This window comes from Penicillium diatomitis, assembly GCF_028827545.1.
Source record: "Penicillium diatomitis strain IBT 30728 chromosome Unknown utg000002l_segment0_segment0, whole genome shotgun sequence".
Lineage (NCBI taxonomy): Eukaryota > Fungi > Ascomycota > Eurotiomycetes > Eurotiales > Aspergillaceae > Penicillium > Penicillium diatomitis.
This window is the reverse complement of record NW_026623174.1, coordinates 1613171-1629256: the sequence shown is the minus strand read 5'-3', so window position 1 is coordinate 1629256 and position 16086 is coordinate 1613171. Positions and strand designations below refer to the sequence as shown.

Below are 16086 nucleotides of genomic sequence, written 5' to 3'. Positions count from 1 at the left end.
TATTGGTTCCGTTATAAGAATTGGTGTTGATCCTTGTAACCAACAGATCGGGTTTGTTTCTTAAGTGGGACCATCACCCTGTCTCCCCCCAAATCTCGGCAACTTTCTTACTGAGTGCTTTGCCAAAGTCTTTCCTCCTCACGACAGAATGAAGCTCCTTCGCCAGGAGGGCCTCCCGTTCAGTGGGCTCCAGCGTCTTGTACGCTTCCACGAGCTGTCGCGGCGTTGGCCATCGTCGTTGAATCTCCAAAGCTCGTTCGCCCGTGATGCCTCGGATACACATCAGCATTTTGAGGAAAATATCTCTCAGAGACAAGACGTCTGATTTGGAAGTCAAAGCGGAGAACGTTGGAAAAGTGACTCCATATGTCACGGACGGGTCTTTGGCTCGCAACTCGTCGAGCAAAGGGAGGTATGCCTTGGCGGAAGACAGACAACGGCTGGGGATCAAGGCAACCGAGTTTGTTGTTGTAGTCGTGGGTCTTTGGCTTGCATGGTTTTGATCCTGTGATGAGTCGTAGGCGCCGTACATCTTCGTGAGAAGCCGAGTCATGCGGGCTAGATACCTAATGGAGTCATCGAGTTGTTTGGTTTTCTTGAGGAAGTACCCGTCAACGACCTGGGTGGAGGCCATTGCGGAGGCAGTCGACTCCTGGTATTTGAATCCATTTCCCGACGTAGCTTCGGCGTGAGCGACAGCAAACTCTTCGACAAGGTAGATGACGTTCTTGATCCCAGACCGTTTGAGACGGAACTTCTGCTCTTTGAATCGCCCGTCTTTGATTGACTGCACGAGATCGTCAAGTCGCTTTCTTTCGAGGATCCAGTCCAGCATGACTTCGTCGCCTTCTTCGCCGAACCGAGCGAGGTATGACGGATCTCGGCATTTGGCGACCCACATTGCATCGCCGAGCTCAAGGGCCCGGACCTGGGGTGTGACGCCCTTTTTCATGAGCTCGTTGGCAATGTAATCTCGGTCCTTGGAGCTACGCACTTCGCGATTGTCCAGTACTAATTCAACCGTGAAACTGCCGGGGGGAAGGAATATGGGCTCCCGGTGTCCGTCCACCAGAGCGTTTTGGAAAGTGGTGGGAGGCCTGTCTATAATCGCATCACCAAATGTATCGAGATCAGGCGTGACGTTGCCCGCGGCAGCAGGGGTTGGAAAAAGTTGAGTCTGAGAATCGCTATCGGCAGAGGCATTTGATGGACCTGTCACAGTCTTCTGAATCCGTTTGGCAACCTCCCATCCTTCTTCAGAGAGCGCATACTTCCTGACGGGGCGGCCATGCTCGTAAACCAGATCCTTTTGAATCAACGTTCTCATGGAACTCCAAGCTGTAAAGTACTTGGAAGGATCAGGGGGTGCTGTAAAAGAGCTGTCACAATAAGGTTGCGCGACTTCGATCAACTGAGCTTTGGTCATGCCTTGACTGGCATTTTCATCTTGGGTCGCGAGGCCAAGCAAAATTGCATACGGGCCTGACCGTAGCGCTGGCACATAGGGCCGCGCCTTCCGCGGTTTCTTGGCTGGCTGTTCGGCAATGCCAGTATCTGATGTTCTCTTGCTGGCGCCTACAATGATGCAAGGTTTCAGGCTGTTAGTAATGGTCCGGCGCTTTTAAATTCATTTCGTGAGCATCAGCGCACCTTGACCGGGAACTTGGGGCATCGGGAGTCCATTTTCTTCGCAGTGAGCCTTTAATTTCTCCGTCAGTCGTTCACATAACTTGGGTCCCAATCCATTCAGCTGCTGCGCTTGCGATGGATGCTCAAATGTCAATGGACATGCTTTCATTGATTCATAGGCTTTCTTGTATCTAAAGAATGTGTTAGACACAGATCTGTCAAATGGCGCCATGGCTTGCTTGTCTTGCGGAACTAACACTGTTACGCCCTTGCTGTTGCGCTCTCGCGCCTGGTCCAGCCATTCTTTGATCCATCCTAGTAGTAGAGGATTCGCGCACTCTGCACTCATGGTGACCATTCAGCCTTCCAGGCTATACGTCTGGTGTTGACCAGCTTCTTGTACACGACGCGTGTTGGTCCCTTCCCCTTCGGCCGCGGACACGGGTCATGTGACTGCCGCGTGAGGTGAAATCGTCTTTTTTAGGGTTGGGGAAGGAACTCACGCAATCTCCCCCTCGGTGGGGCTCGCGGCTCCGATGAGATCGCTCCAAGTTCCATCTCAGGACACGCGACTCATCAGTTCACGACAACTTCAGCTGGAGTGCGGACTAGTCTCCGCAATTTCAATCTTCAGTCCATTCAAATTGCTACCAGTTCGGCTTTCCTCCAAATATGGTTCTCCTATGCGCCTCGCGGAGCCACTGCCGGGCCCATACAGTGCCAAGGTAGCTAATGCTGAAGTTGCACATATCATTCCTTTCTCCTTCAGGTCGTGCAAGAGTGCAACAGTAAGAAAATTTCTTGTTACCTTGAGACCTATACTATTGAGTAATTCATACGCGATGAATAGTAGGAAGAATTGAACGCTGCAAGAATGTGGAGGGTCCTCTATACCTGCTCCCCTGATGTTCGCCGCACGGGTTCAGAATCTGGGACCATCAACTCTTACTCAAATGGTATGACACTATAATGGGCATGTGATAGGAATTCGGCCAATACAAACTGGCACTTAAAGCTATTGATGTGAGTCGCTCGTAGATAGGCTGGCCGTACATACTATCTATTCTACTGACATAGATCGATCAAGAACGAGGAGAATAGGCTTGAAGTAACTTGTTAGAACAGGCTCGCTAAATATCTCACGCAGACTCTACACCAAGATAGGGGGTTTGGATTGAACAAAGCAGATGATGCGCGAGACATCTCCCTCCCAGACAGAGCTTATATGGATTGCCATTGGCGCCTTTCGGAGGTCCTGAACGCCTCCGAACGGCAGAGGTGATCGAAAAATGCTCTTGGGAATGGGAGGACCTCAAAGAGACTTGCCACTCACCCAGTGAAGATGGTAGCATTCATGTTGAACTGCTGCTTCGTGCTAGTCTGTGTGCGCATCGAATTACTTAGTGAAAGAAGAAAATCCCTCTGGTCCAGACAGCTGATGTTTATGGCCGGGTTTGCTATGGAAGATTATCTACAAGCCTACCTTATATCAAAAGACCTTATGTCATCCAGATATGGATTTGAATATGGATGCAACTTTTGATAATAATACTGCAGTCTGGAACCATTGGAACATTTGACACAATAAAGTACTGTGTACGCCGTACTGTAGCTACAGTGATCTGAAAACCTGCCAAGTTCTAATTGATGAAGAATCTTTTTGCCTGACAGTAGGTTACTTTCCAAATTGAGACCAAGGTAGTCTCAAGGGTAATAAGTGCTACAAATCACGGGCAGTTGATCACCAGCAGAATTTGCACAGGGTCTCATACTACCTATTGTCATGGATCTGCAAGATGGAAGTCCACTACCCAATGTAGGTAGTCCCCATATGCTGGTGGATCCCGTCAAGTCCCGCTTACAACTTCCAAGCAATTCGACCTAGCAGTGCGCAAGAATGACGTCACCTGTCTGTTCCCCGTCTAGACAGCAACTACAGTCCAACGTTGACGCGTTGAGAACTGTATGCGGAGATGGCCACTGAATACTCCACCAGTTACCCGGGCGAGTAGTCTTGGTTTTCTGGGCACTTGCGTCTTTCTAATCTCAACCATCCTTCTCATACATAGTGACATCCAGCTATGGAAGACGGAGACAAGATTCCAACCTGGAACTCGGTGACTGAGCCAGGTCCCCCTATTAACGCAAAAGTACAGGCTGGCTACGACAATGCGGAGAGGAATGAGCCTGAAGGGCCGACAGACAGCCATGTCTTGTCGCAGGTTGAGCCAGAGGAGAAAGGCATTATTCAAAAGATGGGCGACACGAATGATATTAGTGATGTCGGTTGGACAAATCTCGAGCATCACCGCGAGCAACTGATCGCAGGCCTTTCGAACGAAGATGCCTTTATGCTGATTCGGCGATTCAACAAGGTTAGCGGCAAATCTGTGACACTCACCATTCTCGCCCTCAATTAGAATACTGACTATCGAATCTCAGCAAGTGTACAATGTCAAAGCTGTCTCGAAGGCCCCTTTGCAAAATCTTGATCTGACGCGCACGGATGAAGACGAGTTCTCGCCTGATAAGCTGCGTGCAACAATCGAACGCTTTTACACAACTGTCGTCGTAAAGCTAACGAGCGGCGTCAAACACATCGCGCGGCTGCGATCGTGGAGGGAACCTAGACGGACGGCCGCCTTCTGTGCAGTGAGTATCGCCTTGCACGTGGTGATGTTTTTTTTGGAGGAATTGCAGTCAACTGATTCAAACCCATTGAAAAGGTTTACGCTATTGCTTGGCTCTTGGATCTTCTGTTGCCCACATTCTTTGCTGGTCTGATACTTCTGATTGTTTACACACCGGCGCGAGCCGTGATGTTCCCACCAGCACCTATTGCTTTGGTGAACAAGGACACCGGTGGAGTACAAAAACCCAAAGCTGGGATGCTCGGCTCCAAGGACAGTATCACTGGCGCCCCACAAAGCTACAAGGGCGAGGCAGCCGAGCGAGAAGCGAGTAATTTAGTGGCCGGTATCGCCAGCGTTGCAGTGGGTAGTGCGGTCGGGAAGCACGAGCAAGGAGTTCCAGACGAGGCACCTCTGGAAGATGATGTTCCCGATGCGTCGGAAATGGTATTCCAATCCGCGGATGCTCAAAGCAAAGCACACGGACACGAACCCTCCGAGCATCATGACAAAACCCGCCAACCGATGAAACAGTCCGTGATGGAGGGAGCCAACATGATGATGTCGATCGTGACCGAACTTACGGATACGTTTGAGAAATTTGAGAAGTATGAAACGCATTGTCATTTCTTTCCGTTGTGGATAAGTGGCCATTCTGTGTGCTAATGTATTCATCGGCGAGTATAAAGTGCCTTATCACCTACGCCACCATTTCCAATTCAGACACCTCGCCTGCGACTGGCAGCGGCCTTAGTCCCTGCTTGCATTCTCTCGCTCTGTACCTCAGTCTATGTCTTTCACAAGGTAGCTGGACTAGGTGTGGGTCTGGGCTTCTTTGGTGATCCTCTCATCAACCGTGGCCTCGCCATATTGAACGAAAAGTATCCTCACTGGCAGAGACTGCTGAAGCCTCAAAAGTAAGTCCACTTCTTCGCTAGGTATCTCAGAGACCATTTGTCACTAATTGCATGGCAGCTCCATATTGAAGGGAATCCCCACAAATGCACAGCTGACTCTTACCCTCCTGCGTATTGGGGAGAAGAACGCCTCGCCTTTGCCACCTCCCCCTAGCTCACATCCCCACGACACTGCTCGACGGGCCTCGATAAAGGAAGAGGAACGTACTTTGGCCGCCACAGACGCAGAGATTGACCATGCAGCGACTCCTCAGGCGCCACAAGAGCCGGCAAACAGTGAAGACTCGTCCGAAGCACCTCGCAAGAAGTCCCTTGGATCCAAGATTGTGGGCTTTTTCCGAGGTACTACCAGAACTGGCGTTGAAAGTAAGCAAGCTGTGGATCGCGCGCGGGCAGTTGTTGGCTCTCATCATGCCAAGAATCGAATTGGTGTGCTGCACACCAAGGGAGCCCCTCCAACGCCAATTGGACCGACCAAGTTCAGTGCGCGATACAAGGGCCACCGTGGAGCTGTCATTCTCGACTCGACCATGACGCCCCCTACACTATACTTTACTACCGATGTTCCCGAAAGCGATGATATCTCGCCACTGGACCGCAAGAAGGGGTCTGTACTGTTCAGTATGCCCATCTCCGACATCCAGGAGATGAAAAAGCTTGGAGGCATGGGTTGGAAGGGTAAATTGGTAGTAGGATGGGCGATTGGTGAAAAGGAAGTGATGGATGGCATACTTCTTGGGGGCAAGTACCCGGGACAGTCTTACCGGTTGACTGCCATGAAGATGCGCAACGAGCTCTTCAACCGGCTGATTGCCATCGATGGACAGGTTTGGGAGAGCTTTTGACCGCATTTACGAAAGGACGAAAGCTAAGATCAGATTCAGGTCTGGCGATAAACACTTGCCCGTCCGCCCGACGCAACTGACATGACCAATAGGCCAGCATCACTTCTCAGTAAGGTTCCTTATGGAAAATGATGCGTGAGGGCCCGAGAGCATTTTTCACTTGTTCCAGATTATCAGTATGCATGCCCATGTGTTTAGTGACGACGATACTCTTACGAATAATACATGACACGATTCTACCTTTTGTGAAAACGCCTCTCAACGAGGCTGCTCGTCCAACGAGCATGAGAATTGAATCTAGAATATCTAGTGAACATCATGACTGCTCCAAGGAAGCCTTATAATCTCTCACAGTCTGCTCAAAGGACTCGTCACGCTTGAATCCAAGCGAGATCGCCTGAGAGTTGTCAAACCTCGTAGGCCAGGACCTCAAGATCGGCACCACTGTAGGATCCTCCTTTTCACTGAGGAGCTTCAGCTTGTCCTGTCCACCCACTGTCTTCAATGCGTCCATCATCTCCTGAACGGTCACGCAGATTCCTGGGACATTGATCTGACGAATGTGAGGTGGTACCGAGTCCCCAGGTAGTTGAAGAGTGAGCAGAAGATTCTGTACCAGTGTCTTGGGAGAGCACAGCCACGACTTGAAAGATCGATCCTCGATTGGAATGAGGCACTCTTTCCCATTCAAAGGTTCACGAATCATACCCGAGAGGAACGATGAAGCTGCAGCGGTCGGCGCACCAGGACGAACGGAAATCGTAGGGAACCGGAGTGTGAAGCCGGTAATGAATTTGCGACGCGTGTAGTCATTGATGAGAGTCTCGCACACGATTTTCTCTGCGCCGTATGACGATTCAGGCGTCGGGATGACGCTGTCCGTGACAATATCCGGGAGCGGTTGTCCGTAGACGGCTTGGCTGGAGGAGTAGATTACTCGAACACCTGGACACGTCTTGCGCAGAGCTTCGAGCAGGTTGCGCGTGGCGTCGATGTTCACACTCATGCCCAGCTCGAAATTCGCTTCGGAGCCAGAAGACATGATACCGTGGAAGGCGTAGACTGCGTCCAATGAGGGGCTGATGACATCTTGAGCGGCTTTGAGAAGATCTGCTTTGATGCATGTGGCATTTTGTGGGTGGAGGGCGCCTTTGGGAACAGGAGGTTGAACGATATCGGTCAGAGTGACTTGGTAGGCAGGGTCGTTGAGGAGCTCTTTGGCGAGCAGCTGGCCGACGAAGCCTGCGGCGCCGGTGATGAGGATTTGCATTTTGTGTTCAATGTTTATGTGAGAAATATGTTCAATGACAGAGGAATCCCCTTAAATGGAGAACAGCGAAAATATGCAAGAGTAATCTGGGAATTGATCGCCGAAGCAAGTTATTATGAGAGCACTCCGCGGTTCTCCGCATTCGCATCAAGTCCGAGGCAAAGCTGGAGTGAGCTCCTCCGCATCGGACTTCTCCCGGGTTGAGAACCACTTTGTATGAGGGTTCACATGTATGCGCTCTTGTGCAGAAGTTCAAGGTCTGACACCGGCTCGATCTGGTAGCATCCATATGTCTTACGCTACCAGGACATTCAGAATCATCGAGACTTGGATATCGTTCTATTTCTGCCTCGGCAATTGTTTTGTTCTCAACAACCTTCAATTCAGGCACCGCGCACGAGTCACGCATCTCTTTGGCTGGCCAATGCGGCAAACCTTGTAGCAGCAGACTCGGTTCAATGACCGACAACTCATTTACCTCGTGCAATTCGGCGATGGAGAGTCCAGGCGGTACAGTTGCCTCGGTCGGCCAGGATAATGGAAAAGCGCGGTCGACATCGGTGTAATCAAGCGTCGAAAGTAGCGCTTCGGCCTTCCCCGACCTTTTGCTTCCCCCGTCGGCCCCACCGCGTCTTCCCCAAACCCACACATGCGCGGAGCATCACCGAACACTTCAGTGCTTCTCCCCTCTGCATCGCCATCGCTCGCATGGATACCACCACTCCCGTGAAAAGATCCTCGACGGATGCTGGATTTGACTCCCCTCGAGGGTCTCATCGATCGACAGAGCCCCGGCCCGCTGCTCCCAGGATATCTAAGGCTCGGGCTTGTATGTTGGCTTATCTTCCCCACATATCGCTCATCCCGCAGTGTTTGCCCGCCAACTCGATCTCCGGGCTTGACTGATGTTGTTCCTGCAGGCGCTGAGTGCAAACGACACAAGATTCGCTGTGAATTCCGGTCGGGCGATAGCAGCTGTACCAAATGTATTCGGAGCGGTATCAAATGTGTGGTGAATGACTTTTCGCAAAAGTTTGTCGACGATGATGGACTGTACGTCTTCCCCCCCCCTGTGGGTCACAGGGTTTCCCGATTGAAGAGAAAATTGGCCAATTTGGTTTATCGCGATGATTGCTGATTGTGTTTGGGTGCAGATGGAAGTCACAGGCCGCAGCGAGTTTGCAACAATTACAGGCGGCCGTGACCCAGCTCTTGCGACAAGCTGGATTGCCCGACCTCTCAACCTTTGCGAGTGGTGATAGTCGCCACGGCCCCAGTCCTGCCGCTTCTCATCATACCCACCGGCTGTCAATCGATGCATCTCAGTCACATCACGGAAGTCATGAAGAGCCGGGGGTGGTGATGGACGTCACTCGGGAACCCTCCCCTGAGCCCGATCTTCAGGATCCGGAACTGGTACGCGCCCCCATGCGAAGTCTATATGAGGTGACGAAGTTGCGCAATCTACGCAACAACCCCATTGAGGCTCCCAAAAAGACCTTGCTAGAGGAGGATTTCATCACCAGGGGGCTCGTCTCCGCTCACGAGGCCGAAGAATTGTTCGCCTATTTCAGTCGCACCATGAACCAATTGCTATGGGGTGGAATTATCCTGGTCCATCGCGACCTCACCTCTGTCCGCCGGGCCTCCACATTACTGCTGGCTGCGGTCCTCACGGTAGCAGCTCTTCACATTCCTAATCGAACAGAAACCCTCAATCGCTGCTATAACGAATATGTCTCTCTCGTCTCCAGCATGGCGCTCACACGAGCACACACACTGGACGACATCCGAGCCCTTGCTGTTGGAGCGTTCTGGTTGTCGGAGCTGAGCTGGAAGCTGTCTGGACATGCTGTCCGAGTCGCCACGGAACTCGGTCTACATCAAAGCTATCATCGTTTGATCCGGGGACATAACGATCAGTATGCCCGAGCTCAATTGTGGTATTTGCTGTATGTGTGTGACCATCATTTCAGTATCGCCTATGGGCGACCGCCTGTGATTCACGAAGATGTTGCCATCCGAAACTATGAGACCTTCTTGAAGTTGCCCATGGTCGTGCCCGGCGATATTCGAGTCCTGGCGCAGGTCGTCCTGTTCACGATCCTGACGGAGGCGTATCGAATGTTTGGAAGTGATACCGAGCAAGCGCTCACGGAGGCCGACTTTGGGCAATTGAGGGTCTACAATGTCGCAGTAGATCAATGGCGATTAGTCTGGCAGCCTCGAGCGGGTAAGTCTGTGCAATTGTCCTCCAACCATCTTTCTCTCTCTCTCTCTCTCTCTCTCTCTCTCTCTCTCTCTCTCTTTTTTTTTTTTTTGGATCACGCAACTGATGGAACTCTCCCTATTTTAGCGGACAGCTCATACGTGCGCACGTATCCTTCCAAGGGCGTGGTCTTGCACTACCATTTCGCTAAATTCCAGCTGAATTCACTCTCACTCCGAGGCCTCTCCCCATCCAACACGCCGGTCTTCTCGATGGACCGGAGAGAGTCCGCGAACATTGCCATTTCATCTGCAATGGCATGCTTGAATATGGTCTTGGAGGAGCCGGATATTCGGGACGCCATCGTCGGAGTTCCCATCTTCACGCACACCATGGTGACCTTTTCGGCCGTGTTCTTGATCAAGGTGGCAATCAATTGGAACACCGCGTATCTGAGCATTGACGCGCAACAAGTGCGACGCGTGGTTGAGCGGGTGATCGAGTTGATGAATTGCGTGTCCGCCGGGGAACGACATCTGACTCGTCACATTGCTCGTGGGCTCGGCAAGATGCTCGAGCGGTTTGACTCGTGGGAGGCTGGATGGCCCGTGGGTAGCAATCATGCCCACGGTGAGATCAATAGTGATAATATGCCGGGGGGCGCCAATGCCCTCGCGCAGGGCTTCCCACCGCCCGACTTGATTTACGACATGGTAGGGACGTACGGGTTTGGGCTGGACGAGAACCTGTTGGACCCTAGCATGGCCAATTTTGAATTTTTGGCACAATGAAGCATGTCATGCATGGGATCTGCATGTCAGGTGCTTTGTGCAGGTCCTCGACGAGAGACTTGCCGAGTTCGACGCTCGTTATCAGCGGTGTAGCCGCTCAGCATATACAATCAAACATCAGAGGAGAGTGGTTGATCAACTTCAATTCCCAGCCATTTCCCGAACCCTGCCCAGAGCAGGTCAAATCCAGAGCCCCCCAACCTTCCAGAGAGAGTACCATGAGAGCAAAGGGGAGCCAGCGACTGATGAGGAAGGAAAGGAGGAGGAATCCTCAGCTCGGCCATTTCCGGGGCCGTGGAATGTAAACAGCTCTGCCAACTCCCACGCACCTAAGTCTCCTACAGCCACGCACCTCGTCCCCTCCCTGCCGTCAGAGCTTCCGGACAATCGCGGTGGATCCCCAAGATGTACCCCAGTTCACCTGCAGCTTGGTACTTCTACCTCCTCCGCCAGTAGTGAACCCGTGGTTGAAGGAAGTACTCGGGCCCAGTCCATGTCGTCACTCACGTCCGGCCCAGCAGTACCCTCCTCTCACCATGTCAACTCGTCACCTCAGCATGATGAGCTTCCCAGTTGCATGGCGCCCGTCCTTCTGTTTCTTCCCTTCCTTTTCCACTCTTGCGTTCGTTTCCATTTTAACTCCCTCTTCTCACTCCCGTCGATGGGTGTCCTTTCCCCCCCCCCCCCCCCTTGAGAGCGTTCTCGCTCCAGGCTTACTGCCACAGACGACTTGCTTCCCACCCTTCCGCTCGCTCACGACGGGCCATTGTCTACTGTATCCGGTACATGCGACTCCGCTAGGGAGTTGTACCATACCTGATGGACTGGCACCAGAAACCCAATGCTCAATTGCTCGCTATTGTACCGGTACCCTTGGCAGTGTCTTACGTAGGTACCGACTACTGGCGCTCTACTGATAGTCACCAGTAACAGTACTACCGGTACTACTCAACAGTCCGTTCCGTAGTATAAATTGCGCGTAGACTCAGTAGTACCTCCCACCAGACCCAACCTCCCCCCGGATCCTGCTTTTCTTACTCATCCCCTTCTTCAAATTCCCCCATATAATACCACTGTAGGAAGTCTCTCTTTTGAGGTTTCTTTCCTCCCTGTCACTTCACTCTCTCCAATTCCACAGGGTGAAGTTGAGCTGAACACTCTCCCAATCTCTATCTCAACTCAACTCTCCTCCCGTCTCATACCTCTCAACATGACCACCCGCAAGAGAAAGGCGGAAGCCGAGGAGGAGCTCCAGGCTCTTCCTAGTGACGAGAGCGAGGAAGAAGAAGAGTAAGTCGCTGCTTGTCTTTATCTCAGGATATATTCTCGATTCATCAGCGCACTGTTCGGCTTTTTCACCCCGCGACGCGAAACACATCATTGTCACTTGAACCCTGGCCTTGACGCGCAAGTACTGCGACCAGCCTCGGCAGCCTCGGGACTTGTAGCAGCTGTTGCGCGATTCTGTCCCATTGCGCGCGCCATGAAAAATGACCTTATCGTGCGAATCGAAAACCATGCGTTATACAATGTCGTCATGCTGGGAATCAATTGCGATGATCCTTGATCCTTATGGCTCTGGTGAAATATCATCGTCATTCCCGCGCTGATTATCTCATTGAACGATCTTGAACGATCTTGAACGATCTTTGACGGTCTTGTGCTGATTTCATCACGCGATTTCCTACAGATACGAGGACTCGGAACCTGATCGCTCGGACGTGAGCGACGAAGGCGAAGAGGGTGAAGAGGGCGAAGAGGGCGAAAGTGAGGACGAAGAAGAAGAAGAGGAAGCAGGAGAAGACGAAGGTATCTTTTTACCGTTTACCACCTTTCACTTTCTGTTTCTTCTCTCCCTCTGTCTCCCTCTCATTCAAATAATCAGCTAATTTTCGTCTCGCTCGCTAGGTCCCCCCGCCCAGAAGAAGCAAAAGACCGACAAAACCACCAATGGCAAACAGGCACCCGAGGTGGTCGATGATGACGAAGACGACGGGGCGGAAGAAGGCGCCGAAGAGCAGGGAGATGAAGACGAAGAGCCTGCCGAGGAGGAGCCTGCCGAGGAGGACGTTGAAGATGAAAATGAAACCGCCAAGTCAAGCGGTCCTGCTGCTGCTGCCAAGAAGGCCAAGGGTGGTACTGTGCCCAAGGAGGCTGATCTTTCTGAGGTTGATGCCGCTGAATAAGAGGCGCAACTGCTCGACGACTGCGCGGAGCAAGCTCATTGTACTATTGAAATAGTGCCTTTGGACCTGTCTCTCATGTACTCGTGAGACACGCCCCTTTGGTAGAATGACAAGAGAGCTTGCGTTACGGGAATAACAAAGACCCAGAATTAGCTGGGATGTGCAGAGCTGTTTCCACCTGATTGCTTTCCTTTTTTTTTTTGGTCTTCTCGCGCAATTCTAGAAAGCATCAATACTCAAATCTGGGTTGCCATGAAATACTGCATCACGGCCGTGATGCAAGGTCGAGTGTGAAGGTGTTTCCACTCCCTGGCCGAGCACGTAGACCTCGCTGGTGGAATGGAGGCTGACGAGATTTTAAGCAAACTATGAAGAACTGCTTCTACCTACCTACGTCCATGTATATTGAAGATTCCAGGTGGATGCGATCGCCAATAAAGTATCGTAGATCATTCAAAGGTCCTGATCTGTCGGGTGACTCACTGATATTGTTTACTGGAGCAGGTTTCGATTAGAGGTTATCCGCATCAAGGACTTGTCAGTCGGATAGTGGCACTGCACGCCCAGTGCCCAGTGCCCAATGACAGGTAGGAGAGAGCACGCTGAGCACGGACATACGCACCCTGTTCTTACCTTCAAGGACACTGAAAGCATAGATTGAAAAGGTAAGGGAAGCACCTGACTTGCGTATACTTACTATTGAGTGCACTGCTCGCGATTCGTCTACTTCCGAAATATATGCAAGGCGTCCGGAAAGCTTGATCGGCCTGTTCAGAGCCCGGTCTCGCGAGGCTCTTGCGTCTATGTACAACGTTGAAAACTACAGTATTTTGCGGCATCGAACGTGATGTCAGTCAGCGCCAGACAACCCAATGGAACAGGATTTCGAGGATCGAAGCAATGGTAATTTAACTTGATGTGTCTCGCTGGATTGTCCTAAGTCACTCTGTTGACCTCTCCAGCTCGAACGGACGCCACGTGGAGCGCAGGAATCCTGTCTCCCGCACGTCCTGGATCTCACGCTATGCATCACTGCCACTGCTGCGGAAGGTCGCGCATAGCTGACAGTATTGATGTGTGAGGTCAAGCACTGGCTGAGGCAAATTGGTGGCCTGCACAATGCTCCGAACTTTCACGGCACCCTCATCTTCGATCAGCTTCCGAACCAGGTACAATAGCTCCGGCGAAAACTAAACTCGTGTTAGCATTTGGGCAAGGAATCCGAACCGATGCAGACTTCGAATGAGTGTGGATCCTTACCTCGGAATACCACCGATACTGCCAGGCAATGAGACGGATCAAAGCACCGAGCATTCCCCGTGTGTCATTTTGTTTCTCATAGAGCTTGAGAAGTCCGCGCATTGCCTTGGGCGAGAACCTGATGGCCAGACAGCTTTGATACGCCTCGATACTCTCATCAAAGTGGTGCAGACGCTCTGCAAGTTCACCCAGAATTTCCCACTCGGTTGCTGACTTCTTATATTCCATGGATTGTTGGCGGAATTGAGCCATCTCTGTCCGCCAGATAGTGTAGATCCGAAGATCTTCGTAGAGGACCATGAACAAATTATCCAACCACCGCTCACAGAGACGCTTATTCGAGAATTGAGCATATGAGGTGTGTGAAGGATCAGCCTAACGAGGGCGTCATTAGCAACTGCATCAGAAGGATTTGCAATGGCAACGGATCAAGCTTACATCTTCATTTCCAGACTTGACAACTTCAGAAGCCATACTCTGCTCCGGCCTCTCGATCGGCGTTTCATCCTGGGTGCCGTTGGTCGCCGCTTCGTAGGCAGATTCAACAGGTCCAGGTCCCGAGGAAGCCGAGTCCTCGCCGCCGCTTTCATCCGTACTTTCAACGGGCACTCCATTCATCTCAGCCTCAAGGGATTGCGCGGGCTTGGGGACATGTTGTCGCTCCACGCGATATTCTTCTTCCATCACGAAGACTTCACTGCGAGTCTTCAACAATTGATCCCAGCCAATGGCAGCGGCAATCTTGGTGAGCAGATTGTAGGCCTTGAGAAATGTCCCTTGGTATCCAGCAGCATGCATCTTTCTCAAAGACGGATGCACATAGTCATGTGGATCGCCTTGCTTGGGCTGACCTTCGTCAATTTCGTCGAGAATACTTTCGGAGAGAATGGGAAGCATGATTCGTGAGGGTTGTGGCATTCTTGGCGTATCCTTGTCTTGGTATGTGAACATCGGGCATGAATTCAAGGTCAAGAGTGCCAGATCCCATTGCTCCATGCTGACGTAGACTTCAGCGAGACGAGCCCAAGTAGTGAACTCACTTGGTGCTGCAGTCACAGCACGCTTGGCACATTCGAGAGCCATTTCGCCCTCGCCTTTGCTCTGACAGAAAGCTGCTTGGCTATCGAGCAGGGCATAGTCCATTGGAACATCCTGCAGCGCGTCGTACATTAACCGCACTGCTTGGACTTCCTCATCTGCCATTATTTGCACACGCGCAAGAAGAGACGAAACTTCTACATCACGTGTGCGAAGCTTTTCGAACAAGTTGATTCCTGACGTGTATCGGCCTGTCGTATAGATGTACTTCAAAATACCAGACGTTAAATGATTGCTAACAGTATTGGGAACTTGCGTTTCGGGGTCCGAGCTGAGCTGACGCCCTGTGACAGTGTTAGAGATATCCAAACCATGTCAGTTTCGAGGGATAAGCCATACCCAAGAAGAAGAGTTTCTCAGCCGCATCCAGGAACTTGTGTTCCATTTCAGTATTTGTCACGGGGTTGAACCTTCTGACGCCGACAATCTTCTTGATGGCATCACCGCTGCCATCATCAGCGTATAGATAGGCCCTCAAAACAGCACACAGGAAAGTTTCCAGCCACAGCGCATCCGTGGCCATGCGCTTTTCCCCGTGCTCGTCAATGCAGTATGCCTCGAGACTGCCCGGGATCTTGACCTCGACGCGCATGTCCAGGTGAGAAAAAGCATTGTAGCAACTGCGCAAAGCATTAGAACAGAGCCCGAGCAATTTCAGTAGGGTTTAATCGGTATACCCACCAGTATATGCCCGAAACCACTTTATGCGTCTTGTCGAGTGGAGAAAACGTGAGGGTATTGACGTAGGCCGCTAAGCTCGCTGACGAAGAGGCATCGATTCCAGTGACATGGTGGTAGACACCGCTCTGCACATGATAAACGGAGTTGTTAGTCAAGTAACCGTAATTGAGGTTGGGACGAACAGAGTCATACCTGTCGGGTCGAGTTGGCCTTGGGCTGTTTTACCAAGTAGACCAGGTCTGGTGGACCTAGTTCTCGCAAGCTCTGTAGCGACTCTGTGCGCGCTTCGACAGCAACAAATAGCTCCTCTTCCTCGTGAATTCTGAAATCCCAAATGCGGTCAGTTTCAAGAATTGCGCAATTGCATAATTGGTTATCAATCACCAATAACTATGCGGATGCACAACCGAGGCACACGTTGCTTGGATATCAATCAGGGATACTGACTCTGGAACAGCGGGCGCAACCATGGCGGCGACCGGTGCAAGAAAATTCGGTCAATTCTCTTCGCTTCTCTGAGGAAGGGGGCTCAATGTGATGAGTGCCGCTCGGTGCCTTCACGCTGTAGAG

The 16086-nt window shown here is 51.6% G+C and overlaps 6 protein-coding genes across 6 annotated transcripts; 3 read left to right on the top strand and 3 right to left on the bottom strand.

Annotated features, from left to right (window-relative positions):
- Positions 1–73: 73 nt before the first annotated feature.
- N7539_001689 (crossover junction endonuclease MUS81) lies at positions 74–1987 on the bottom strand (the record flags this gene model as incomplete). Its single annotated transcript, XM_056931292.1, has 3 exons — positions 74–1575; positions 1651–1820; positions 1887–1987. 3 exons carry the CDS (start codon positions 1985–1987, stop codon positions 74–76), a joined length of 1773 nt encoding a protein of 590 aa, XP_056793323.1.
- A 1723-nt stretch (positions 1988–3710) lies between these two features.
- Positions 3711–6021, top strand: N7539_001688 (DUF3292 domain-containing protein; the record flags this gene model as incomplete). The annotated part of the gene is made up of 5 exons (XM_056931291.1): positions 3711–4004; positions 4072–4281; positions 4356–4867; positions 4949–5176; positions 5235–6021. The coding sequence occupies 5 exons, from the start codon at positions 3711–3713 to the stop codon at positions 6019–6021; spliced, it is 2031 nt and encodes a 676-aa protein (XP_056793322.1).
- Positions 6022–6337: 316 nt separating this feature from the next.
- On the bottom strand, positions 6338–7291 carry N7539_001687 (SDR family oxidoreductase; the record flags this gene model as incomplete). Its single annotated transcript, XM_056931290.1, has 1 exon — positions 6338–7291. The coding sequence occupies one exon, from the start codon at positions 7289–7291 to the stop codon at positions 6338–6340; it is 954 nt and encodes a 317-aa protein (XP_056793321.1).
- A 708-nt stretch (positions 7292–7999) lies between these two features.
- Positions 8000–10291, top strand: N7539_001686 (putative C6 transcription factor; the record flags this gene model as incomplete). Its single annotated transcript, XM_056931289.1, has 4 exons — positions 8000–8120; positions 8212–8344; positions 8446–9524; positions 9648–10291. The coding sequence occupies 4 exons, from the start codon at positions 8000–8002 to the stop codon at positions 10289–10291; spliced, it is 1977 nt and encodes a 658-aa protein (XP_056793320.1).
- A 1210-nt stretch (positions 10292–11501) lies between these two features.
- N7539_001685 (uncharacterized protein) lies at positions 11502–12477 on the top strand (the record flags this gene model as incomplete). Its single annotated transcript, XM_056931288.1, has 3 exons — positions 11502–11581; positions 11982–12100; positions 12200–12477. 3 exons carry the CDS (start codon positions 11502–11504, stop codon positions 12475–12477), a joined length of 477 nt encoding a protein of 158 aa, XP_056793319.1.
- A 1022-nt stretch (positions 12478–13499) lies between these two features.
- Positions 13500–15986, bottom strand: N7539_001684 (ChAPs family protein; the record flags this gene model as incomplete). Its single annotated transcript, XM_056931287.1, has 7 exons — positions 13500–13667; positions 13738–14112; positions 14176–15119; positions 15175–15455; positions 15517–15641; positions 15709–15838; positions 15964–15986. 7 exons carry the CDS (start codon positions 15984–15986, stop codon positions 13500–13502), a joined length of 2046 nt encoding a protein of 681 aa, XP_056793318.1.
- Between the last annotated feature and the right edge of the window lie 100 nt (positions 15987–16086).